The sequence below is a fragment of the Chaetomium fimeti genome (assembly GCF_033439085.1).
Source record: "Chaetomium fimeti strain CBS 168.71 chromosome Unknown B0H64scaffold_1, whole genome shotgun sequence".
Lineage (NCBI taxonomy): Eukaryota > Fungi > Ascomycota > Sordariomycetes > Sordariales > Chaetomiaceae > Chaetomium > Chaetomium fimeti.
This window is the reverse complement of record NW_026944329.1, coordinates 4088020-4112458: the sequence shown is the minus strand read 5'-3', so window position 1 is coordinate 4112458 and position 24439 is coordinate 4088020. Positions and strand designations below refer to the sequence as shown.

Below are 24439 nucleotides of genomic sequence, written 5' to 3'. Positions count from 1 at the left end.
CAGACGCGCTGCGTCCGCACCCGGTCGCCTTTGTGGCATTGTGCGGGTCCTCGACTTTTGCCCTGCCCCTCACCCCACAACCAAGCACCCAAGCCGAGACCCAACAGCAGTGCAGCTCTTTTCGTGGGACAAGATTTCGACCCACCGATGCAAGTGCCCCTCCTTTTTGGCAGCCAGATTTCGACGTCTCACGTCCACTCTGTTTCCAACCCGCATTATCTCACGCACCGAGTACCGTGCACTGCTTGAGGGGGACCGTGCTATTCCTTGTCACGACCTACCGTCCAAATCCTCAACGCCAAAAACCAACCTTGGTTCAAGAGCAGGCAGCTGTGCCCCGCATAACGAACGAGAACCAGCATCATGGCCGACAAACTTACTCGGTATGTGTCCCTGTCGCCGAAATAATTGGGACAAAAAAAAAAGAAGAAAAGAACAGGCCACATCTTTGCGCCGGGACATGCGCTGACAGTGTTGGAATAGTATCGCTATCGTCAGCACAGACAAGGTACGACAGACCTTCGAACTTCGAACCCTCCCTCTATCGCCCGTACCACGAAGCAGAATATTGAACTAGGCTGACGATGGTGGTGAATAGTGCAAACCGAAGGTATGTGTGTATGCCTAGCATGGTGGAAGGCCGTATCAGGGTGGTGGTACTGACAGGAATTAGAAATGTCGTCAAGAGTGCAAGAAGTCCTGTCCGGTGGTCCGGTCAGGCAAGCTCTGTGTTTGTTTCCCCCTTCTTTGCCGGCTGATATACGGTAGCTAACATGCTTTGTAGATTGAGGTATGTTCAAAACGAACAGTTTCCGTTCGTAAGACACCGAGGCCTAACCGTTTGCCCCCAGGTGACCCCCGAATCGCGCATCGCCTTCATATCGGAACAGCTGTGTATTGGTTGCGGTATCTGCCCGAAACGCTGCCCGTTCGGCGCTATCACTATTATCAACCTGCCCACGAACCTCGAGAGCCAGATTACCCATCGTTATTCCGCCAACAGCTTCAAGCTTCACCGTCTGCCCATGCCGAGGCCCGGCAACGTCCTCGGTCTCGTGGGAACCAACGGTATCGGCAAGAGTACCGCTCTCAAGATCCTCAGCGGCAAGCTCAAGCCCAACTTGGGCAGATTCGACAACCCGCCTGACTGGGAGGATGTGATCAAGCATTTCCGTGGCTCCGAGCTGCAGAGTAAGTTATACTGCGCCGGGTTAGGGCCGCCAATTGCTTACCGAACGAATAGACTACTTCACCAAGCTGCTTGAGGATGACCTCAAGGCTGTCGTTAAGCCGCAGTACGTCGACCAGATTCCCAGAGCTATCCGCGGCGCCGACAAGAGTGTCAAGACATTGCTTGAAAGCCGTCTCTCGCTGGGCAACCTCGATGAGGTTCTCGACACCCTGGGTACATTTGCCCCTTTTCCGAGCAAGCTAGGTTTTGTCGGCTAACACAAGACAGAGCTACGCCACATTTATGACCGTGACGTTACACTGCTTTCTGGTGGTGAGCTCCAGCGTTTCGCCATCGGTACTGTTTGCGTGCAGAAAGCCGACGTGTAAGTGTTCATTCTTCCGCTTATTCACTGAACTCGGTTAACAAGCGGCAGGTACATGTTCGATGAGCCGTCGTCGTACCTTGATGTCAAGCAGAGATTGAGCGCTGCCCGCATCATCCGGTCCCTCCTGCGCCCTGACGACTACGTCATTGTCGTCGAGCACGATTTGTCCGTGTTGGATTACCTCTCAGATTACGTCTGCGTCCTTTACGGCAAGCCCGCAGTCTACGGTGTTGTTACCCTTCCTTACTCCGTCCGCGAAGGCATCAACATCTTCTTGGATGGTCATATTCCAACCGAGAACTTGCGCTTCCGCGAGGAAAGCTTGACCTTCCGTATCGCAGAAGGCACCGAGGAGTTCATGATTGAGAAATCGCGGGCTTTCCGCTACCCGGCTATGGAGAAGACAATGGGCAACTTCAAGCTGAGCGTCGAATCCGGCGACTTTTCCGACTCGGAAATCATTGTCATGATGGGCGAGAACGGGACTGGCAAGGTGAGTTTACTGGGCAAAGGCTTTTTCACGCTTCCGGCGACTAATTTTCGCAAAGACTACTTTCTGCCGCCTTCTGGCTGGTGCTCTCAAACCCGACGGAGCTCAGAAGGTCCCCGAGATGAAGATTAGCATGAAGCCACAGACCATCACCCCCAAGTTCGAGGGTACTGTTCGGCAGTTGTTCTTCAAGAAGATCAAGGCCGCATTCCTGTCTCCTCAGTTCCAGACTGATGTCGTCAAGCCTCTCAAGCTTGATGACTTTATCGACCAAGAAGTGAAGAATCTGTCTGGTGGTGAACTTCAGCGAGTATGTCCCCCCCCCCCCCCCCCCCTTTTTCATGATAATCTGGCTCCTTGCTAACGTCCGGTAGGTGGCCATTGTCCTGGCCCTCGGTATGCCGGCCGACATCTACCTCATCGATGAGCCCTCTGCGTGTTAGTTACCTCCGTCTTCGGTACCCGTATTTCCACGATCATGCTCACATGTGTCTAGATCTCGATTCCGAACAGCGTATCGTCGCCAGCCGTGTCATCAAGCGATTTATCATGCACGCCAAGAAGACGGCCTTCATCGTCGAGCACGATTTCATCATGGCTACCTATCTCGCCGACCGTGTCATCGTCTTTGATGGCCAGCCGGGTATCAACGCACATGCCAACAAGCCTGAGTCGCTGCTCACCGGTTGCAACACCTTCTTGAAGAACCTGGACGTCACCTTCCGCCGTGACCCGACCAACTTCCGGCCCCGTATCAACAAGGCCAACTCGCAACTCGACCAGGAGCAGAAGCTCAGCGGCAACTACGTAAGTCCTTTGGGCTGGCTTGCATCGTTTTGGATTTCCACTAACCCGTTTTTACAGTTCTTCCTGGAAGACCCCGAAAAGAGCTCTTGAAAAGGGCATTCCCAAGGATACCCATAACAACCACGACCGCCGCCCCCCCCGCGACGATGCATCTGATTCCGGCGTTTTAGGCGTTCAAAAAGGCGACAGCTGTAAGAGTCGGCCCGGCGGCGCCCGGGGCCATCTCGACGGTGCATCGGAAGAGGGCGGCCTGTCCGAGGACGACGATCCGGACATCTAACATCGGCGGCGGTAGCCGATCCCCTGTTGCCTGGTCCTACTGAGAACTAGTTTCAAAACAAGACTGAGCTGTCCCCTCGTTGGTTATAAAGAGGAGAGACTGGGGGCCAGCACTCCTCGGTAGATTGAGGGGCAACGGATCAAGTCGGATGACTGCCGCCAGACCTGAGCGCATAATCTGCGCGGGGTCAAGGTGAAATGTAGCGCCTGAGATAGTCGAGCCATGAAAGGCAAGAGCTGAGAAGCCAATACACTTGCGATAGCTTACATTGTCGTCTCGAGATGAAATGATGTAATGTCGGGCTTGCGGAGTTGTACATGCATACACCAACACCCATTCACAAAATGTCCTGTCGAGGATGTGATAGGGGGCATCGTCTTCTATGAATCCAATACAAGCTACTCAATTCCAAACTTTCATTCCTACATAGGTAGCTGCGGCAGGCAACTTCCTATCTAAGGGAGCACCGTCGCTTTTTACTTGGGTGAATTACAATGTACTCGTACTGACTGACTGATGGGACGACCTGACGTGGTTAGGTGAAGAGAGTGCTGATGTGGGCAACGTACTGTTGAGCTTTGGCGCTGGGCCACCACCCCCTCTCTTGCCGCTAACCTCCTCGGCGTCCCCTCCCTCGCGCCGGATCCCGGATACTAAATTTTTCGTTTTCCTCCTTCTCGCCTCAACCCACTCTCTCTTCTCTGCAGAGGCCGCGATGATCGTGCAGTCAGAGATGGTGCTCTAATCCTCCTCGATCTCGCCCTCCTCGCTCCCGGCCCGGACACTCGGCGTCGGCTCCTTCGCCTCCTTGGTATGCAGCGGGGTCCGCTGGCTCCGACTCGGGGGACGGTCGGCGGCGGCGGCGGCGCCACCAGCACCAGCACCAGAACCACCGCTGACGGCACGCTCGCTGCCGGCGCCCTCGAGCTTAACGCGCTTGGCGGCGTGCCTGGCGCCGTCGCGGCGGTCGTGGTCGTCCTCCTCGGACGGGCGGGGCCGCGTGCGCGAGTAGGAGGAGCTGGGCCGCTCGTCGCCGTAGGGCAGCTCGTCGACGTCGCGGTCGAGGACGCGGCGGCGGTAGAGGCGCTCGCGGTCCTCCTCGCGGGTGCGGCGCTCGCGGTCGTAGTGGTTGGCCTCGTCGGCGCGCGGGCGCCGGTCGTAGTCCCGGTGATCGCGGTGGTCGCGGTGGTCACGGTCACGGTCACGTTCGCGGTCCCCCCTCTCGCGGTCTCGGTCTCGGTCACGCTCCCGGTCGCGGTCGCGATGGTCGCGATCGCGGTAGTCGCGCCGGTCGCGCTCTCTGTCGCGGTCACGGTCACGGTCGCGTTCACGGTCATGGTCGCGGTCGCGATCCCGATCACGGTCTCGTTCGCGCGCGTCGCGCACCGAGGGGGACCGGCGGGCGGGGGACCGGCGGTCCGAGAGCAGGACGTCGGCCGCGCTGGTCTTGCGGTAGTTACGTTCGCGCTCGGCGACAGCGTGGCGGCGTTCAGCCTCATACGTATTCTGCTCTGCCGGGCTGCGGCTCCTCACAGAACGGGCACTGCTGCGATGAGATCGCTCACCTCTGTCACGATAGCCGTCTGGGCGGTCACGGCGGCGGCGCTCCTTCTCCGTCTCGTCTTCCTTCTCCTTGAGGCGGCGGATGTGTTTCTCGAAGGCGCCCCGCCGGGCCTCGTCGGAGCCTACAGCTTGGAAGGCGGGAACGTGGGCTAGCCGGCTCCGAACTTGCTCATAAGTGTCATTGACACCGATCGGCGGTTCCATCCGCTTCATGTGTGAGCGGAGGTCCTCCAAGGCGCGGCGTTGCTGGCGGTCGGACTGCCTGTCCTCATCGGAGCGTTTGGTCCGCTTTTGTATCTATTGACGCGCATCAGATTAGCGACGTCTTCTTGGTGCAGATGGTCGGAGGCATTGCAACTCACCCGCTCAAAAATAAGCTCCATGGAATCGCGTTCAATGTTAGCTGTGCGGTGATCACCCTTGAGGACTGACTCAAACTCTTGAAACGTAGTTTTTGGGGTGATCTCAAAGCGTTTGTCCTAGTGGTTGTGAGCTTAAGCGGCCTCTCAAAGGCAGAGGGAGGGTGGTAGCTTACATCAATAGCGTCGAGGACGTCGTTCCTGATACTCCTCAAAGCGCGCTCCTCTTCTTCAACCACGTCCCAGAATAGCTCCATGGCTGTGGAGCCAGGGTGGCCAGCCATGGCGAGATAGCGCTCCTCGGATTCGATCAGGGGATGGACTTCGTTCCACTTGGTCCCGGCTTTGATTTTGCCATCCTTTTTCAGCTCGGAAAGAAGGGCGATGAAGTTGTCTCGGGCCTTGCGGTCCCGGCGAAGCCTTTTGTTCTTGTCTTCCTGTAACGAATCGTTGAACTTGCGCTCTAACGCCTTGACGTGGTTCTGGAAAACGGTCAAGACGTCGTACTTGGTGAGGGATTTGTACTTCTCATCATTTTGGAAAGGGGCAGTGTTCTCAATGGCACCCTGGGCCTCGGACCAACGCGTGTAAGGCTCCAGGTTCAGATTGGGCAGCAGCTCAATCAAGCCATCCATGGCACTCTTGCGCATGGTAACTTGCTGCTCCTTGTGCGCCTTCTTGAGATCAATGATGTAGTCTTCAAAGAGCTGGCGCCGCTCGTTCTCATCGTTGGTAGAACGGAAGATGGTCTCGCCTTCGATCATGGGGCGGGCTGTCTTCCAGCGGGTGTAGTGCTTGATCTCGGGATGGCTTCGCAGCATGGTCGCGAAATCGGCACGCAGCTTTGTCAGCCTCTCCTTTGCACGCTCTTTATCTTGCACAACAACATCGTGGCAGTACTTCTCGAAAGCAGCCTTTCTATCCCTCGGGTCTTTGATGGCGCGAAACTGCGGGTCTCTGACGGTGGCTCGAATTGTCTGCTCCCACGTCCAGTCGGGCTGGACGGCGCTGCGGCGCAGAAGCTTGACGAAAGCGGCCTCAGCTTCTTCGGCAGTCGCATACTCGGGATCGCTGGTGGCAGGAACGAAGGCCTGGGCCTGGATGTTGTTGCCGAAGGTCAGCTGGCGTGATTCACCAATAGGTTCACGATGATCGCGGTAGTGGTCGGCACCTCCGAATCCCCCATGATGGCCAGCGCCCTGACCTGTGATCGGGGTGGCAGGAGTACTAGATAGTCAGCAACAAGTCCAAGCACGGGTTGTTGGAGTCTGCCGAATGCTCACGCTGGTGTGGTTGGTGTTGCCTCGCCGCCGGCCAAGGCTCGCTTGTACACGTCGGGCATTTCCCACGAGCTCTGCTTCGACTCGGTATTGTACCAGTACTTGCGACCACCCTCGGCGGTGTACTCTTTCCATGGCTGGTTTGCGAGCGCGCGCTGGTTCACGGACAGTCAGCATGCATGAAGAGATCCCTCGGAGGTTCCGCGAGCCATACCTCTGCTGGAGACATAAGATCCTCTGGCTTGGTCCATTGCGTGACCTTCGTCAGAGGGTTATAATAGTAGACACGGCCATCGGGAGTGCGATGTTCTTGCCAGGCAGCGCCTGGTGGCGCAAAGGACGCGTTCATTCTGTTCGCAAGATGCGTCGCGTTGCGGATCTGAAGGTTTCGATGTCACGGAGGACTCGGTCGGCGCGTCGGGCCTGGGGTAGTGTCGGGTTGCGGGTTTCCGGATGCGCCGAGTCACGCGCTTTGATGGAGATGACGAAGGATGAAAGGCGATCTTCGCTGAGGAAATTGTTGAAGAGCTCGAAATGTTCTTTCGGCACAGATCACAATCGGACCTGTGCACTCTATGCCAAGGTCTGGGCGCTGAGCTGCCACGCTGCTCGGGCTGATGGGCCTGCGCAGTGCTTCATTCGCAGGGGTCGTTGCGGGGAGGTGAGAGCGGGTCGCATGCAGGCACCGGGAACTGCCTTCAATTCGAGAGTACTTGGCAACTCGAGGCGACGGTTACCTGCATTGATGGCTTTTAAAGATCGTCTCTCTCCACGATTTCAGAACAACAACGGAACAAGTCCGCCGGTCGGCATGTCTTTCTAGATTTCTTCATATGGAATTTTAGGTAATTCAACCAACAACAGCAGTCAACAAAACAAACAGGGAGCGCCACCATCGCACCGCACACACACCATGGCGTCCTCAGAAGAACCCAACGGCGATGGTGTTGACGATAGCGTTAGTGTTGGAGTTGATGTTGGCGACACGGTCGATGTGCCCGACGTGGCAGACGCCTTCCTCGAACAGTCGTACCTCACATACATCATCCCCTCGACAACCAAATTCGATCCCGAGGAGGCTCTCCGGCAAGACGGCAGTTCAATAGAGAACAACATCTCCAGCATCGAGCAACGCGACCAGCTGTTCTTTGGTACGAGGTTCGCAAACTGCTCCTGCTCGAGTGTCGCCCTTTGCTCATGCGAGAACTGCAGATGAGACCGTCGATGTGTACTTTATTCTCCGTGCGCCCTACTCTGACGACCAGACTCTCCGCTCCCACCTGCGCCGCCTCGTCATTACCCTCGATACCCACATCGTAAACGGCGCCATCACGGACCGGGATGGGGCCAGCCCCGCCTCCGAATCAATATACAATGGCGCGGTTGAGGATGTGGAGCAGGCGGTTGTGGTGACGGAAGAATTGCAGGAAGAGGAAAGCCAAAGACATGCCTATGCCGTCTGGAAGCTCCCAGTGTTCCTGAACCGTCCCAGGATGCGACTACAGCTGCCGTCTGTTGTGTTTTCAGGGGCCGCGAATCTCAAGATGAACACCGCGGATGCTGGTCAACTTGGCGCGCTAGATGAGGGATACATGCCGAGCTGTATGCCGTCGGGAATGAATGTGCTCGAGTCGTTTGCGAACGACCCATATCTGGGTGGCACCACACCTCGGCTGTCTGCCCAGAGGGTGTCCAAAGTAGCACCCCTTACCAAACCGAAGGACGCCCTTCACCGTATAAGCGGGTTACAAAACCTCAAGCTCAGGATCTACCCAGTCCTCCACACTCGAGTCCGCTTTTCGAGGCCTAACACCACGCCCGTGAGCACCTCACTGATCGCTCTGCTCGAGGTCGATTTCACCCCCTATTTCGACTGCGAGGTTGCCCTGGACAAACTCACTCTCGGTGTCACGGAGGGCACGGTTGAAGACCTCAACAACCAAGACGGCATGACCCTCCCCCTCAGCTGCGTCGCCTACGACCACCTCACCTTTCTCTACAAGCTCGCTCCCCAGCAACGCGATATTGTCAGCAAGAACCTCGCCCGCGAACTCATCATCACCATCGAAGTCATCGTCCTCGTCCGCCCGGACAATGAACCAAACCCCTGCACACCCCGCCTAGTCATGACCTGGGCCACCGCCCTCGACTTCACCCCTCCCGTCAACCCAGGCTTCGGCCAGCCCAAACCCACCGCCATCCAACGCGCCCACCGACCCAGCCAGCTCTCCATCAGCGGCGGCGTCGACTCCCAGCCGCTCGTCTCCCCCTCCGTCATCCGGCCCGACGCCCTGCCCTCCCTCGAAGCCGCCACCGCGCGGCCGCTCGAGACCGCCCTCCCCGACTTCGGCATCACCATGACCTTCACGGGCCCCTCCCAGCCCGTGCGCCTCGGCGAGGAGTTCGTATGGACCGTCTTCGTCGTCAACCGCAGCAAGCCGGACATGCCGCCGCCGCCGTCCGCGCCCCCCTCGGCCCTCGCCCGCCACGCCGCCGCCGCCGCCTCGCGCAAGCTCATGCTCGTGCCCGTCCCGCGCCGCCGCCGCAACGACCTGCGCGTCATCCGCCCGCCCTCCACCGCGGGCGGGCCCGGCTCCAAGCGCGACCCCCTCATCGCCGACGCCGTGCTGGACGAGACCGTCGTGCATGCCATGCAGCGCAACAGCGTCGTGGATGCCGCCGAGCTCGTGTGCCTGTCTGCTGACATCAGGGTCGGACCTCTGGCGCCCAACGCTTGTGCTGTAGCCGAGCTGCGGTTTCTGGCCCTCCGGGCGGGCGTCGTGGGGCTGGAGGCGGTGAGGGTGGTGGATTTGGGGAGTCAGGAGCATGCTGATGTGCGGGAGCTGCCGTTGGTTGTTGTTGAGGGGGGGTGACATGTAGACAGGTAGGGGGGTATCTTGGTGAATGGGGAGTGAAAGGGGGTTGGTGATGTCATGAAACGGGGAGGTCTGGATAACTAACTTGTTTGATAATCTTTTTCTTATTGTTGTATACCTGTCCATGCTAGATAGGGCTAATGGAAAAAGATGCTTCCTGCTCCTGCCTCGGTAGTTCTAGCCCACATTGCTCCCATGCCGCCGCCGCCAGCTATGCTCTTCCCGGTATAATTCCAGCGATCCTGTATGTATCCCAACAACCCCCCCAACACCGAGTTAGATGCTCAGAAGATCGCTGCGCGTTTATGAGCCCCAACGCCCGCCAATGGAACCCAAGCCAAATCTATCTATCCAGTCATAACAAATCATCAATGTCATCCAGATCGGTCGTATCCCAGCCAAGCCGCTGGTAAATGCTCGCCACGCTGCCAGTTGCACCACCCCCGTCCCCATTCTCCTTCGCCCCTGCCGCGTCTGCAGCAGCACCATCACTCCCTCCGCTATCACCAAACCCCTTCCCCACCTCGCCCGTTCTACTCCCCCCAACCCTGTTCCCACCATCCCCGGCCAACCCAAGCGGAAGCCTCGACTTGATGGGCGTGTCATCCACGACCTCCAACCCGCCCCTCGCAGACCGCGGCATGACCGGCGTCTCAAAGAGCGTGCCCAGACCAGGCGAGGAGGGCACCTCCCCCACACCGGAGCGGCCCGCGGGGACCGGTAGGTGTTTGGAGCGGGGCTGGGCGAGCGCGAACTTGGGCGGGGGCGCCGGCGCGGCCTTCCGGGCCATGATGGGCGAGGAAGGGAGGATGCCGGGGCCGGGCGTTTCCTGAACGGGCCGGAGCCCCGTGGCAGGGACGGACGGGTGGGTGGGTCGCACCGGTGTCGTTTGGATGCGATCGGCCGGCAGGGCGGGGGCGGTGAGCCGGTTGGCGAACTTGCGTGGGAGGGTCGATGCGGGAACGACCGAGGCGCTGGAGGGGGCTGCGTCGAGGAACGGTGACAGTTGGGACTGCGTCTTGCTGGCTGCGAGGGCGTCCTTGAAGCGGTTGTTGGCTGGCGTGGCTTTCACCTGTACACCGGCGGGACGGGTTGGTTTTCTCATTCCTGCAGAGGTAGTAGGGTCAGTGTCCGTTTGACAGTTGTAGGGGTTGGGAAACCTACTTTTGAGCTGCCCAGCCGATGTCCGCTTCTCGGCTGCTTCGACAATGTCCTTGGCCGCCAGGGTCCGGTTCGGCTTCTTGAGTGCCGATATGGCGTCCTTGAGTTCGGCGTCTACTTGGGCCTTCTTCTGTGCCTTGAGGTCCACCCCGCCCAAACTTACGCTCCTGGAGAACATGTGCGATGGCCGCTCCTTGACCAAACCGGATTCCGCCCTCGGAACCATCCCCATCAATGATGAATCGGTCGCCTCTCGCTTCAATCCTGGTATCACTGTTTGTGTGGCAGACCGCAGTAGAGCAATTGTTGCGGCGGGCCCTCGTGAGACGCTGCGTCTGCTCCGCTCAACCGAGAGGGCACGCTCGAGTGTCCTGTCCTTGTCCCGTTTCGCCGTCGGCCGTTTCATCGGGGCGCCGGGCTTCGGCTTGACTGCCGAACTAGGCACCTTTGCTCTGACGGGGGACTGAGCGACAGGGCCCCCTAGCTTGCGGTTGAGAGAGTCGCAGTGACCTGGAAGGCGGGCTGAAAAACTGTTGATGTGGGTTAGAATATACGTAAATGCTAGTGGGATCTCGGACGGCTTACAATGGCACAATAATATCCACACAAAAGTCCCTGAGGGGGTCAGAATTGGCCCTCTCGGGTTGTTCACCCTCATGGCCCTCGGCAGGAATTTGCGATTCGGCGACCGCCTTGACCTCGTCCAACGTGGTAGACTGCCAGATGCAGAGGCGATCTGCGTGCACTTCGAGGAGCACCGGCAGGTTGTGTCTGTTCCTTTTTTTGGCTGATGGTTCCTGGCTTTCCTCCCGGGAGGCGACTTGGGATTCCATCCCCGGGAGTTGGCATTCGGCGCCCTTCGCCAACGCCACAGGCTCGAGGGCCAAGATCTCCAATACCAAGATTATCTGCAGCTGCGTTTCCCTCCTTCGCAAACAAGATACGTGGTATTTATGTTCCGTGGGACTCAAGGCATTCGCGTCATCACCGCTTGAGTCCGGTTGATGTGAGGTCCACCACCGCCGAACATGGTTGATCTCTCCGGGGTACAGCCCGTCCTTACCCAACTTTGGTTTTTTCGCCTTTTTCTTCCTGGGTTTTGAGGCGCCGTTTTCCGACTCCTGGGTGACCGTTTTCATCTTGGCTACGATCTCAGGAATTGTTTCGCGATACTTCTTGTCGATCACGACGGTGGTCATAATGAGACTCTTTAAGAACTCTACCAGGTCGTTCATGTTAAGGTTGGAATCCCAGTCCAAATGGAACGCCGCCCTCGCCTTAGAAAGAGGGCCTTTGGCAAAGTACGCTAGCGAACCCTGTTTTCGTTAGTACATGCAGTGAAGGACACGCAGAGAAACACAATACCTTTGAATGATACAGGGCTTCCATATACTGAGCTCTGATATTGAGAAAGATGTCCTCGGCATCGGGCTGGACAAGGGGGTCGTCGATAACGGGTTCTGTGGCTGGTGCGGGAGTATCTGGCCTGCTGGATACGGATGGCCCAGGCACAATGGTAGGTTCATCATGTCCCATCACCAAGTTTGCCACCTGGATGTCGCCCGCTCCTGATGATGCCGGGCTCTCCTCGGTTGCCGTTGGCGTTGGGAGTGGCTTTGGCGGTTCCTTCTCGATAACCGATATCGAACGCTTCCGAACCAAGGACTGTATCTCTTCGATGGCCAGTCTCCTCCTCTTGCTATCGCTGTACATCGAAGGCGTAATCAGCGGGGTCTCGGCGGCCTGCTCCTGCTTGACGGCCTTGCGGCTCCTCATCCGCTCCTTACACACAACTGTGGCGCTCTGACTGAGCATTTCGATATCCACCCATGATCCCAACTTGCACAACACGTATAGTCCATTGTTCTCGCGTTCGACGGCATATGCCCTGCGGGTTGTCTCTGAGCGGGCGAGAAGGACATTGGACCCTAGGCGACCCTCGAGATCGAGGATCTTGATTTTGGATTCGAAAAGGCGACTCGCGGGGAAGTCGCCATGGGGTTGAGAGAGGTCGAGGGCTGACAGTGGTAGGGCCTCGCGAGGTAGAAGCATTAGGGGATGTAGAATGCGCGGCTTTGCTGAAAGGCTCGAGGGATGTGGCTAGCAAACTGTGAGTCCCCCTTGCTTGACTCTAGAGACTAGGGTATTCCGGGACGATTTGACGACCAGACTCGACATACCTTGAGAACAATTGACCCCTTCAGGAGACCATCGTCGGCGGTTGGAGCTGGGTGGGTTCTCTTCCGCTTGCCGGAGCTGGGACTTGCCGGGCCTGGACCGGGCAGGCTCTGGCGGCTCTGGGGACGGGTGCGGTTGAACTCTGCATCGTACGCCGAGGTATGAATGCCGGCGACTGAGGATGGCCTGACGGATGCCCTGCTAGAGGGTCTGCTCGACGGTCTAGTCTCGAATCTGCTGTCGAACCGATTGTCGAGTCTGCTCCCAGGACGTGACATATTCGCACTTTGTCCTATTGTGGAGGACATACCGCAATAAAAACACTTATGGCCATCAATAATACATTGTAAACAATTGGTAAGTCAATCAATGGTTTGGGGGGGTGCAAATGGTCGCCAAGGATAAGTAACAGTCCAGTGTGGGCATGTCAATTATTCAAGCGCGTGCGGGATGCAAGCCAACTTCTGGCGTCACGCGTCGCGGGAATCATTAACGCGATCACGCACAGACCATCATCAACTGCTTTGACACTTTGGCATGCCAGTGCTGCATGCTCATTTTTTGGCTGCACTGCCACAACTGAGGCGACAATGAATGCAACATCAGTTCCATGGAATCGATTTGACGTGTGGCGCAACTTTTTATTGAGAAAGCACCACTCTCAGCCTTTTATGAGGAAATATTCGTATTTTGTTGTCCAAAAAAAAAAAGATGGAAATGAATTTCATCATCCCACTCAGTAGAAAATTCGTCATTTCCATCCGACAATGTGTTTCATTGGCACGATCAAATCCCAGCATTTCGATGTGTTGCAGCTGATGAACGGGTTCCACAAGACGATCGACACTTTTGTCAATGCTTTCGAGAGCTCCATTTGGGGTCTTGCATGCACTCTCGAGCCAAGGCCGCCGTTCCGTCCGCATCGCCAATTTGAACGGACCATTCACCCCAAAAATTGCAGATAAGCACAGTATGAGATTATGTTCCCACACTTAACTAACCACATGGCCCCGCTCGAGCTGCGAGGAGAAAGCCACTCACACTGAAGATAACAGCAGGCCTAGCCAATCGGATGCATTTCTGCTGTATCCATCAACCATGGAGCTCCGACAAGCCTTCTTCGCCACTGTACTTCCGGTTCGACCACTCTCTCCAGGACACTGGCAAACTGGAAGACTGGCAGCTCTGAGGTGGTCCCTCGAGTCGAAACAACCAGATCAGACGAAATTCAATCCCGAGTCAATTGTACGATTGCCACCACCTTACCGAACCCCCTTTTTATTGACGCCCATGGCCGAGTTATATCGATCCGGCAATAAATGTAGCTCGGTTTTCCAGAGCAGCGGGTGATTTTCCTCGCAGTGTTTCGCCGGCACATCATCGTGCACATCCACCACAACCTACGGCCAACCCAACAACACTGACCCCGGCCCATCATCAATACCGGTTTCCCGACTCTCCATCCTCGGGAGCTCCACCCATCCCCATCCGTACTTGCGCCGGCCGCCCCGCCTTGAAATTCCTCGACGGCGGCTATACTACTCGCAGGTAGTCTCCCGGTCGAGGAATGGCGAGCGAACCGTCCCCCCGCACCGTGCGCTTCTCGGCACCCGACGACGACGGACATGCCCGGCCAGACAAGCCCAAGAGCAGTACCCGCCCATCAGCAGTCATGTCCGACTCGGAGAATGCAATGGCACCGGGGAACGGGGATATCCACTTGAGCCCCCGTCTGATCGACCAACAAGATGACCTTGGGACACACGGCCGATACGTTGAGGCGGGCCATCCCGCCGGCGTGCAGCCGCACCCGTCCGGCACCTTAGCGAATGGTGCGAGCTCCCGCCAGCGCAGCACCGCCGAGTCTGGCTCGTACACCAACGGGACGGCGTCGCGGCCGCAACGCCCCACCGGGCCTGCCAGGACCCCTTCCAACACCTACCAACCCTACACGCAGCGGCGGCCTAACCAGCCTGGCACTTCTTCCTTCAACAACAACGGCGGGCTTCACATCAAGGACGCTTCGAGGCCGCGCCCGATAGGGACCTCGACGTTCCGCGCCCAAGAACGAGAATATGTGCGGAGGCTGCGCCAGCAAGATCACAACAATGACTACTTCGACACATATGGCTCAGTGGAGCAGTACGACTCCGACTCCGAAGGCGAGACCCCCTCGTCCGAGGGCCCGTTCGATACATATGACGACTCACACATTATGTTCGTCAATAACGAGGAGAGCCAGATCACCGAGGAGGATCTGCAGGATTCCGGCAGCCGCGAGAGACTAGAATGGCACGGAATGCTGGAGTCGGTCCTCACTGGCGATGTTGTCCGACAGGAAAAGAAGCGCCTCATCGGGTCCGCTGACGAGGATTTCGGTAAGAGCGCACACAAGGCCGAGCTTTGGCTGGGGATTCGCGCCCGGGTCTGTGGAAGGCACTTGCCGGTCCAGCGGCGCATGCTAGAGGAGGCCCGAGCCTCGCTCGACCGCTCCGTAAGCGATGTCATCAACTTCTCCATTGCCGGCGAGAGCGAGGCCGGAAAGCCTCCGGTTGAGCAAGTCCGCGACGCCATCGGCAAAATCGAAAAGATTGAAGCCCTTTACCCGTCCGACACCGGGTTAGTTGCGGCCCTCAAGCCCGCAATGTACATGGCGTATCAGGAAACTTGCGATGCCATCATCTCATGGCATAACGTCAACGAGATGATCAGTATCGAACTCTCTATCCTGAAGAAATGGGTGGGCAACGACGACCTAGATTTCCAGCGATCCCGGGAAACCTCCGGCCGTCTCGGCGACGAAACCTCCTTTCTAGACAGGCTGATGAAGGAAGAGGGCCTGAAGTCCCTGCATGCGGATGACGGCGGCGACGGCAAGCACCTCAGCAAGAAGAGCATGTTGGACAGCATCTCCATGGTCATAACCAAAGCCAAGGACACCTTGATCGTGAACGCCGAAGCGTTCCAAAAACGCCATCTACCACCCTACATTGAGGAGCTGCTCACCTTGATCAGCTTCCCATCCCGTCTCATCGAGGAGATCATCAAAGTGCGATTAGCCTACGCCAAGAAGATGAAGGAGTCGGCGCAGCAAAATACCATGATGCAGGACCAGATGATCTCTCAATTCCAGGTCCTGCTAAAGCTAGCAATCAAGATCAAATCCGAATACATGGCCATCTCTCAGCCGGAACCCGGCTGGGACCTACCGCCGTGTATTGACGAGGATTTCGACCGCGTCATTTTGGATGCCCTCAAGTACTACTTCAAGATGCTAAACTGGAAGTTGAGTGGTAACAAGAATACCTTCAAAGAAGCGGAGTTGCTATTTCAGGAGTGGGGGTTCGGTAACGAGATTGGAAGTCACCTAACCCACGGAGATGTCGAAGTTGCCGAGCAGTTCAGCTCCCTCACCTACAAGGCCCTTGGCCGGCTGAATCAGACTTTCGAGAAGGAGCTCCAGAGGAGGCCCAAGGAGGGCGTCTCGGAGATGACAAAACGTTACAAACAGATCCTGGATTCCGTCCGCGTGCGGCAACGTATGCTGCAGAGATTCTCGAGGATGCTCAGCGACAACTACGAAAACGCCTGCGACTTCACTATTGCCTTTGGCCCCGAGAGGGTCCAGGAGCTCTTCGACCGCCTCATAGAGTCCGGCCATTTCCAGGTCTGCACCGGGAGCCCCGAGCATGAGAACATCATCATCATTGCCTCGCCCAGCCTACACGGCCGCAGCGCCGACATCCAGCTTTTGATGAGCACCTTTTCTTACGAGACGGTCACCGAGGACCCCTCTGATCCCTACCTTCTCATCATCAGGGCCGAAGCACCACCTACCTGGTTTGGAGCAAAGCTCCACCTATCGGTGCGGGATGAACCGCTGGACATCAAACTCGGACACATGAGGCTCATCGCCGGCGGCTCCCAGGCACCGCTGATGAGTGCTAGGAAATCGTTCCTCGACAGCATAGACATGCACATTGACCTCGTTGTCGAGCAGAGGTCGAGTCTCCAAAAAGTGAACATCCGGCTCATGGAGATCCGAAAGGTCGCCTTCAAGTTATCAAACGCCTTCATGGACAGTGTCGAGACCATCCGCCGCCAAACGCGGGGCCTCAACTGCCAGGAACTGATTCAAACATGCTTCATCTTCGCCACCGAGTTCGGTCAGCGCTCGCTGCTGTACATGGACAACAACCGGCGGTCCATGAACAACATGAAACTCACCAAACTTGCGCTCGACTGGGTGAGCTTCATCTGCGACGACTGCATCTCCTCCGACCGCAAGACGTTCCGCTGGACTGTGCAAGCCCTCGAATTCGCCATGGGGATGACCAGGGGCAAACATATCCTGGCGCTCGGCGACGATGAGTACGCCAAATTGCGGGCGAAGGTGGCCGGATGCATGGCGCTCCTGATCTCACACTTCGATATCATGGGCGCCAGGTCCAGTATTGCGGCACAAGCCGAGAAGGCGCGGACGGAGGCCCTCATGAACCAACTCAAACGGCTCAACAAGGGACAGGGCGCAGACGACGCGACCGCTGCCAAGTACGTCGAGGAGCATCGTCTCGAGGAGCTAGCCAAGATCGACGATCTCAGGAGGCAAATTCTCTCGGAGCGGTCAGCTATGGGCCGTGTGCTGGAGATTTCCAACGAGGTCGATCGTTCGCTCGCCTGGCTCTCATCCACGGCCACCAACTTCACCATGAGGTGGCAGCAAGGCCACTTTGTCGGCGGCGGCACATTCGGCACCGTCTACGCCGCCATGAACCTCGACACGGGCCAGCTGATGGCTGTGAAGGAGATCCGCCTGCAGGACCCCAAGCAGATCCCTAGCATCGCAGGCCAGATTAGGGAGGAGATGCGCGTCTTGGAGACGGTAGACCATCCGAACGTCGTGTCATATTATGGCATCGAAGTCCATCGAGACCGCGTCTACATGTTTATGGAGTTCTGTTCCGGCGGCTCGCTCGCCAACCTGTTGGAGCACGGCCGTATCGAGGACGAGCAGGTTATTATGGTTTATGCGTTGCAGCTGCTCGAAGGCCTGGCCTACCTGCACGAGCTGCATATTGCCCACCGCGACATTAAACCAGAGAGTAAGCCATACGTTTCCATTTTTGGGGGGGGGTTGAAGGTGGCGAGCCGGTATGCTGACGTGAGTTTCTAGACATCCTCCTCGATCACAACGGCATCATCAAGTACGTCGACTTCGGCGCGGCGAAACTCATCGCCCGGCAGGGTCGCACACTGGTACAAGAAATCACCACCACCAAGCCCAACAAGTCGATGACGGGCACGCCCATGTACATGTCTCCCGAGGTCATAAAGGGCGAGAACGTGGGCCACTTTGGCGCCGTCGATATCTGGTCGCTGGGCTGCGTCATCCTCGAGATGGCGACGGGCCGGCGGCCGTGGGCCAATCTCGACAACGAGTGGGCCATCATGTACAATATCGCGCAGGGCAACCCGCCACAGCTGCCCTCGGCGGACCAGCTCAGCCCGGAGGGCATCGACTTCCTCGGGCGCTGCTTCATGCGGGACGCCAACAAACGCGGCACGGCCGTCGAGCTACTGCAGCACGAGTGGATCATGACGATTAGGAATCGCGTCGTCGAACCCTCCACGCCGAACAGCGACACCAGCGGGTCGCTGCAGAACACGCCGAGCACGCTCACGTCATCCATGCGGGCTACTTTTGCAGGCGATAGTTTCTGAAACTATGTAAATACTGGGTTGGAACGGTCAGGTCGGGTCGGGTCGGGCTAGGTCAGGTTTAGGCTTCAACTTGGTGGGGAAGTAACGGGATCAGGTTGTCGGTTGGCGTGGTGGGCTTGGGTGTTTAGCGGTTTCTCTTTGTTTTGGTCCCGGCTTGGTGCCACACTACTATCACTTAACTCACGTTCCTCGTTTCATCTCTGGGAAGAGCTTCTCCCATTCCCTGTCTCTCCGTCTCTCTCCCTCTCTCCTCCCCGTCAGGTACGGCTCGACTACTACATGTAGTACCCTGTTAATGTCTTGACTAGTCATGTTCGGATTCATGTCTAAGGTGTGTAATGACGATACACGTGTCTACTACTCCATATCTACCTATTTACGTCCCTTTTTTCATCAACTTGTCGAGGGGTCAGGACGGAGGTGCCGGATTTTCGGGCAAGGTTGCTCCAATATATTATCCTATTTATTATTACCATGAGCGACTGGGGAGTTTCGTCGAGCGAACTCACCAAAAAGGGTGGACAATAAGTAATAACTAGGCACTAGACACTTCGTGTCACATTGGCCAACTATTCACTGACATCCTATCTGGCGATGATCTATCCATTCCCGGGCTACGCGTTTCTGTAACAGCCCCTATATACCCAGATAGATTGAAGATTGAAGCAAGCGCTGCAGCCAAATCGCGCCATCGGGCAAAGTCGATACCTACTAACCTACTATCGGCAGAGATACGAACAAGTACATATTAGCCATCACCCACCCCATTTTACCCGGCAACGCCCGGGCCCGATGGCGTCAACCATAACCGACCGAACCGAACCGACCCCATGGGATCGGAACGGAGTTTATTTATTAATTGATTGAACGGGGCGCCACGGATTTTAGTGTATGGAGGAGGGGGAAGGGATGAAACGTGGACGCAGCGGGACGAGCCGGTGCTGAAGCAACCCCAACCGCCGATCCCCCAAGTCCAAAACACGCCCCCTCTTATATCACCCCGTCTTATACACACCCGAATCGCCCGGAACTTCAACCTAACTTCGCTCCTCTGATTCACCATACACCATACTGTTTATTCGAGATGGGCACGCTACCGTCGCGCGAGACAAGCCCATGAAAGGCTGGGATTGTGCGAATAACTAAACACTGGGCGATCGAAAACACGTCGACTTGGATAACAGGTTCCGAGCCACAATTGCACTCTGTTGGCGCCTAAATGGCGGTATCACTTATACTATACTATATAACACAGTGTCCCGAGATATTGTCTCCCCTTGTTCCCTTCCTTGGGCCGGGTCCATATATCCAACCCTCACAGCCCAGTCAGGAACCAAAGCCAAAAGGGAATGAATAAACTCAGACCGAACCCGTGCCAGATCGCCGTTTGCCATTTCCCACCCCTCTCTATGCCGTAGTCCGAGAGACTGATCTTGGTGTCCCCTGCCCTACCCGCCGCTGATGACGCCCATTAAACCATCCCGCCGAAGTCGGATAACCGCGGGCCAGAGAAGGGGGGGGACAGAAACTCGAGGATCGGTTTGGCCCCAGTGCAAGGGGTGCTCCCCGCTTCATCTCTTGCCCGGTTGTTTCCCATCCTTTACAGAGGGTATACCTGAAAGCCATTCGGTGAGAACCCGTCCTTCCTCCGTTTGTAGAAGTGCCCCTTGAAATCCCAACTTTGTGCCCGTTTATCGTTACAATTAAGGAAAGTGGTCTTCGTCTTGCGTTTGTCAGTGGTGTGTTGCTGATGCGCCTTTTCGTGAAACCGTAGCCACGTATACAAGCCCAAAATAAGATGCCTCCCAAGTCACAGATTTTAGAGAAGAAATATCCAAACAAAAAAAAGAAACGAGTGACTTCCTGGTGTTTCAAGCCAAGGGCCAAAACTCAAACAAATTGGTCCGTATCCGGCAATCCTAGCACGCTTGGGACAGATGCAAAAAGAAAAGGGGGAAATCAGAATGATGTTGGTACACTGCAGCTTCCCATGGTTAGGGGGAAGTACACGGGCGAGGAGGTCTGAGAGTTTCAAGGGAGCCTTTGGTTGGGAGACATATTCATGACTTGTCCGTGTTGAAGTCCTGGGGAGTGACGTTCTGGGCAAACTGAAACTGCTTTGACCTCGGAGGCACGACGGGCGATGACCGGGCCGAGGTCTCGGTCGGGTACGACTCCGGGAAGTGATACTCGGTTTGCCCGACGCTCGTGCCAAAGAAACCAGCATACGCGGGACCCATTGTGGGCGGGAACGAGGGCGTCACCGGTTGGCTTGCCACATAGCCCGGAAGTTGGGGCGCCATCGAGAACTCGAGTTCAGATCCGCCATGGCTACAAAGACTTGGTGTCGGCAATGGTTCGTCCTGCGGAACATAATTCCACGATGGTTCGACCGAAGTCGGAAAGTAGCCTTCCTGGAAACCCATGTGCAAACCCGGCGTCCCCGGGGGCGAATTGACGGTGGGCTCGGCGTTGTTGTAAAGGGGAACCCCGCCCAGGGCCCCCAAAGAACCGAATGGGTAGCCTTGTTCATCATCCGAAGCTTGCGGGCCCACGGCGCAATCCCCCATTCCCGAGCTGAGGATCCTCTCGGGACTCATCGGAGACATGGTATTATTTATCGATGGCATGGTTGGAGCTTGCGCCTCTGGCAGGCTCTGAAGAAGCGCCTCTCTGTTGCGATCCATGGGGAAGGGCGACCGAGGACCGCCTTGTCCCATGAACGCCTTTTGAACACGGCCGCGGAGGCTACCTGTTGCTGAAGAAACTCGTCTCATGGGGCTCACCGTGTCCGCTCGTCTCGGCATTTCAATACCCGTCTTGGGTCCTGGTCCGCCCCTCAGCGATGACAGGCCGAGCGGTGCCGGCCGCCTGCTCTTCCTGCGGCCCGCTATATCGGCGGGGGGAGGCGGAGATTTAAATCGCAGGTCCGACATCATCGACGGCGATGAGGCGGACATCGCGGCCGGCGACACAACTTCGGATTGCGCGAGACTCTCCATTGATACCTGGTGTCTTAGGAGCGGGTTGTCTGCATTAATTGGCGCGCTTGAGGATACCATTTCGGAAGGGAACTGGGAGACCGAGGGGGTTGCAAAGTAGTCATGGTCAGCAAACGGACTGAATGCACCTCCATCGCTGATTATCATATCGTTTTGAGGGACCAGTGCATCGAAACCGGGGCGAGATATCCCGTCAACAGCGGCTGTGTCTGTAAGCCGAAAAGGGAAGGTAGTTGTGGTTGGTTGGTATCCATGTTGTCCCTGTGCCTCATCGAATGAAGTGACCATGGCCGACCGGTTTGCCAGGTTCATCATCCCCTGGGCTTGATGGGCGGGGGGTTCATATTTGATGTGGACGAAGTCATCGCTGTCGGAGCCGGCAGGGCTCTCGCAAGGTGGAGCTGCAGGTACAGAAGACAGCGCAATCGGATCGATGGGTTCGGTCTTGAGCTGGACATAATCGCTGTGAGCCGTGTCATCATCCCGTCCGAATGTGGCGGTGGACAAGGTTCCGGATTGGTCCCCGTCCCGGTTGCCGTCGCGGTAGAACTCGCCGGCAGATTCTTGATCCTGATCTCCGGTGGACTCGGCCTCGGAAGCCGCTCGTTCCCTCGCCTGCTGCGCCTCGAACTCGGCCGTCTTCTTGATCTGCTTCTCCTTGGCTCGGCGGTTTTGGAACCAGTTCTGTCACGACGCGTCAGCAAAAGGCGCATGACTCGAAGAGAGCCTCTCGCGCGACATACATTTATCCTCGGCACCTCGACCCCCATCTGCTCGGCTAGTTCCCGCTTGGTGCTGCTACTCGGCTTCTGGTTCTTTGAGAACTCGCGTTCCAACAGTTCCACCTCGTCCTTCGCCAGTCTCGGTTTTGGTTCCGCGGGCTTTGAGAGATGCATGTTACCCTGGCCCATCAACGCTGCCGCCCGATGCTGCTGTTGGTAGTACGCCATTAGCGGGTTCCAGTACGGATACTGCGCGCCCTGCGGATGGGCTTGTTGGTGGCCGGTGAAGGGTTGCATGGTCAGGCCGGCATAGCGGCGGCGGAAAGGGTCCATGTAGTCCATGTCCATCGTAGCTGTGGCTGGTGTTGGAGCCGCCCTGTCGTAAGGGCACTCCGTTGGCCGCCTGGTAGCGAGCTTGAACGGGTGCTGCTAGAAACAGACAGACACCGCCGTGACTATCTTGGGTAGCGGTGATAGGAGATGGGAGAGAGACGAGACAGTTTTTTCTCCACCAAGCCCTTGGAAGACGGAAACCTCGCGTCGTTGACGTGCGCCAAAGGAGTGACTGGGGGTTCGGTGGGATGAGGAGACGGCAGTCGCCGATGATAGGACGCGAGCGAGTCTTGTTATGGAGATGGCAACTCAAAAGAAAGTGTGGGTCCGCATCAGGAGATCCAAGCCAAGAAGAGGATGGGATGGACACCTGCCGGGAGTTAAACCAGTTTAAGAGAGAACGACGAGCCCTGACGAGGAGGGCGGGGGGAGGGGGGGCGGCCAAAAAAGAGCGTGTGGTGGTTTGACTGTGACGGGGCGGGGAGGGAGTGGTGGGAGGTGGGTGGTGGGTGGTAGGTGGGTGGTTGACGGCGGCAGAGGGCGAGACGTCGGCAAGAGCTGACAAGGTCTTTCCCGTTTGTTTCTGCGTTGGTGAGGTCTCCAGTCACGGCAGGAGAGGACGGGGGACAGGGGGAAACAGCAGGTGGGTGGTGTGGAGAGGACTGTTGTGCAGGACAGGGAAGGGGGGGGGGGGGGGGGTCGCGCCTTCCGCACCCGACCTCCTGCACAACTTTCTGCCCGGTGCGGTGCAGCCGCGATCCCATTACCGACACAGCACGGTGCCGCGGGCGCGGCGTGTCTCCAGGGCAAGGGTGTTAGTGGTGTGTTCCCACAAGAACGCACAGTGGGCGAACGATCCCCGACAAGGGTCGTCAGGTGCCAAGCACAGGGGGGCGAGAAAGGGGAAGGAACCGAAGCAACGTCAGATGTACCTCTGGGTACGCGCCAGTTGCGAGGGCTGGGGGCGGGACCAGCTGAGCTGCAAGCGGAGCAACCTCCATCGCCTAGCAGCTCCAAGGGTGCGATGCGCCTGTCGCCGAGGAGGTTGTGCCAGCGAAAACCATGGCAGCACCTGAGTGACCTATGTAGGTAGTTACTGTGTAAAGATTGAAAATCGGTATAAAGGTAGTAATCACCACCTATCAATGATAGCTACCTAGGTAAGAGAGCGACTAAGGGCAAGCCGACTTAGCCAAGTTAGTGAGCTGTGTGCGATGTGTTCTCGCATCGTCCCTCAAGAAAATGAGAGACGCGGCGTAGTCGTCGACACCGTGGGCTGCTCTGAATCCCACCATTCTCTCTGCTCCGCCCGCCCTACCGAGCTCCCGTCCCCGCCTTGACATCAGACCAGGGGCACGGAGCGGAGATGATGCAGCGCGCCTGCATGGCACAAGATCCAACAGCGGGCCCGGTGCCACCGGTGCCACCGTACCTCATGCTTCGTAACCCAAAGGCCGCAGTGGAGAGGAACTCCCCGTCTTCTCGAATCTCAAGGATTTTATTAATGAATCGGAGATGGAGTCGACGGAAAGGGTTCCCGACGCCGGCAAACACTGTGCCCTGGGCCCAGGCCCGCTCACCGGGTCGGGAGACGGGCACTCCATGAACGATTTAAAATGACGCAAAAGGGCAAAAATAAAACCTGCAGCTTTGCAACATGTTCGCAGGGTAAGGAGCCGTCGGATTGGACTATTAGAAAATCTGCAGGAGTTGAAGCCTCGCGACCGTTGTGGAGGTACGTTGACCTGTCCGGAGACTTTTGGTCCTGCCGGGCGGTGTGCCAGTCGATGGGGACAGGGGCCACGGTGAGGGCTCATCTCACAGGCCGCCATCCGTATCCACTGTGCCCGCACAGTTAGCGCTTTCCTTCTCCTGGGAGTGGTCCAAGCCCCCATGGCCCTTGCCGCCGGTCCCCCCTGGCAGACTCACACGCAGGTCAACCGCATTGGGAGATTCGTTCCAAAACCTCAGAGGGGCACCCGCTTGGGCACGCACCGGCCACCTCCCATCCTGCCTGTTGCCACCAATGGCTTCTCTCTCAGAAGAAACAAAACCGTCCCATGGAGCATGCGCACTGTCCCCTCATGACTCCTCCCCAGGTATGGAGG

General features: G+C 57.4%; 6 protein-coding genes across 6 annotated transcripts; 3 read left to right on the top strand and 3 right to left on the bottom strand.

Moving 5' to 3' along the window:
- The first annotated feature begins 773 nt into the window (after positions 1–773).
- On the top strand, positions 774–3188 carry B0H64DRAFT_31444 (P-loop containing nucleoside triphosphate hydrolase protein). The gene is made up of 10 exons (XM_062800201.1): positions 774–790; positions 852–1191; positions 1244–1295; positions 1362–1405; positions 1460–1556; positions 1608–2052; positions 2108–2359; positions 2424–2487; positions 2546–2856; positions 2914–3188. The coding sequence occupies exons 2-10, from the start codon at positions 1026–1028 to the stop codon at positions 2944–2946; spliced, it is 1464 nt and encodes a 487-aa protein (XP_062664635.1). The 5' UTR covers positions 774–790; positions 852–1025; the 3' UTR covers positions 2947–3188.
- A 299-nt stretch (positions 3189–3487) lies between these two features.
- B0H64DRAFT_31422 (uncharacterized protein) lies at positions 3488–6779 on the bottom strand. Its single transcript, XM_062800194.1, has 5 exons — positions 6553–6779; positions 6342–6493; positions 5235–6285; positions 5062–5178; positions 3488–4996 (listed from the first exon to the last, which is right to left on the bottom strand). The coding sequence occupies exons 1-5, from the start codon at positions 6685–6687 to the stop codon at positions 3878–3880; spliced, it is 2574 nt and encodes an 857-aa protein (XP_062664634.1). The 5' UTR covers positions 6688–6779; the 3' UTR covers positions 3488–3877.
- Positions 6780–6987: 208 nt separating this feature from the next.
- B0H64DRAFT_334763 (TRAPP trafficking subunit Trs65-domain-containing protein) lies at positions 6988–9223 on the top strand. The gene is made up of 2 exons (XM_062801115.1): positions 6988–7489; positions 7551–9223. Exons 1-2 carry the CDS (start codon positions 7252–7254, stop codon positions 9209–9211), a joined length of 1899 nt encoding a protein of 632 aa, XP_062664633.1. The 5' UTR covers positions 6988–7251; the 3' UTR covers positions 9212–9223.
- Positions 9224–9240: 17 nt separating this feature from the next.
- B0H64DRAFT_382656 (DNA replication regulator SLD3-domain-containing protein) lies at positions 9241–12997 on the bottom strand. The gene is made up of 5 exons (XM_062802891.1): positions 12556–12997; positions 11741–12475; positions 10961–11691; positions 10379–10905; positions 9241–10321 (listed from the first exon to the last, which is right to left on the bottom strand). The coding sequence occupies exons 1-5, from the start codon at positions 12859–12861 to the stop codon at positions 9570–9572; spliced, it is 3051 nt and encodes a 1016-aa protein (XP_062664632.1). The 5' UTR covers positions 12862–12997; the 3' UTR covers positions 9241–9569.
- A 1123-nt stretch (positions 12998–14120) lies between these two features.
- On the top strand, positions 14121–18274 carry B0H64DRAFT_370282 (uncharacterized protein; the record flags this gene model as incomplete). Its single annotated transcript, XM_062802080.1, has 2 exons — positions 14121–17655; positions 17727–18274. 2 exons carry the CDS (start codon positions 14121–14123, stop codon positions 18272–18274), a joined length of 4083 nt encoding a protein of 1360 aa, XP_062664631.1.
- Positions 18275–20317: 2043 nt separating this feature from the next.
- B0H64DRAFT_31328 (uncharacterized protein) lies at positions 20318–22528 on the bottom strand. The gene is made up of 2 exons (XM_062800162.1): positions 22020–22528; positions 20318–21960 (listed from the first exon to the last, which is right to left on the bottom strand). The coding sequence occupies exons 1-2, from the start codon at positions 22344–22346 to the stop codon at positions 20335–20337; spliced, it is 1953 nt and encodes a 650-aa protein (XP_062664630.1). The 5' UTR covers positions 22347–22528; the 3' UTR covers positions 20318–20334.
- Positions 22529–24439: the final 1911 nt, after the last annotated feature.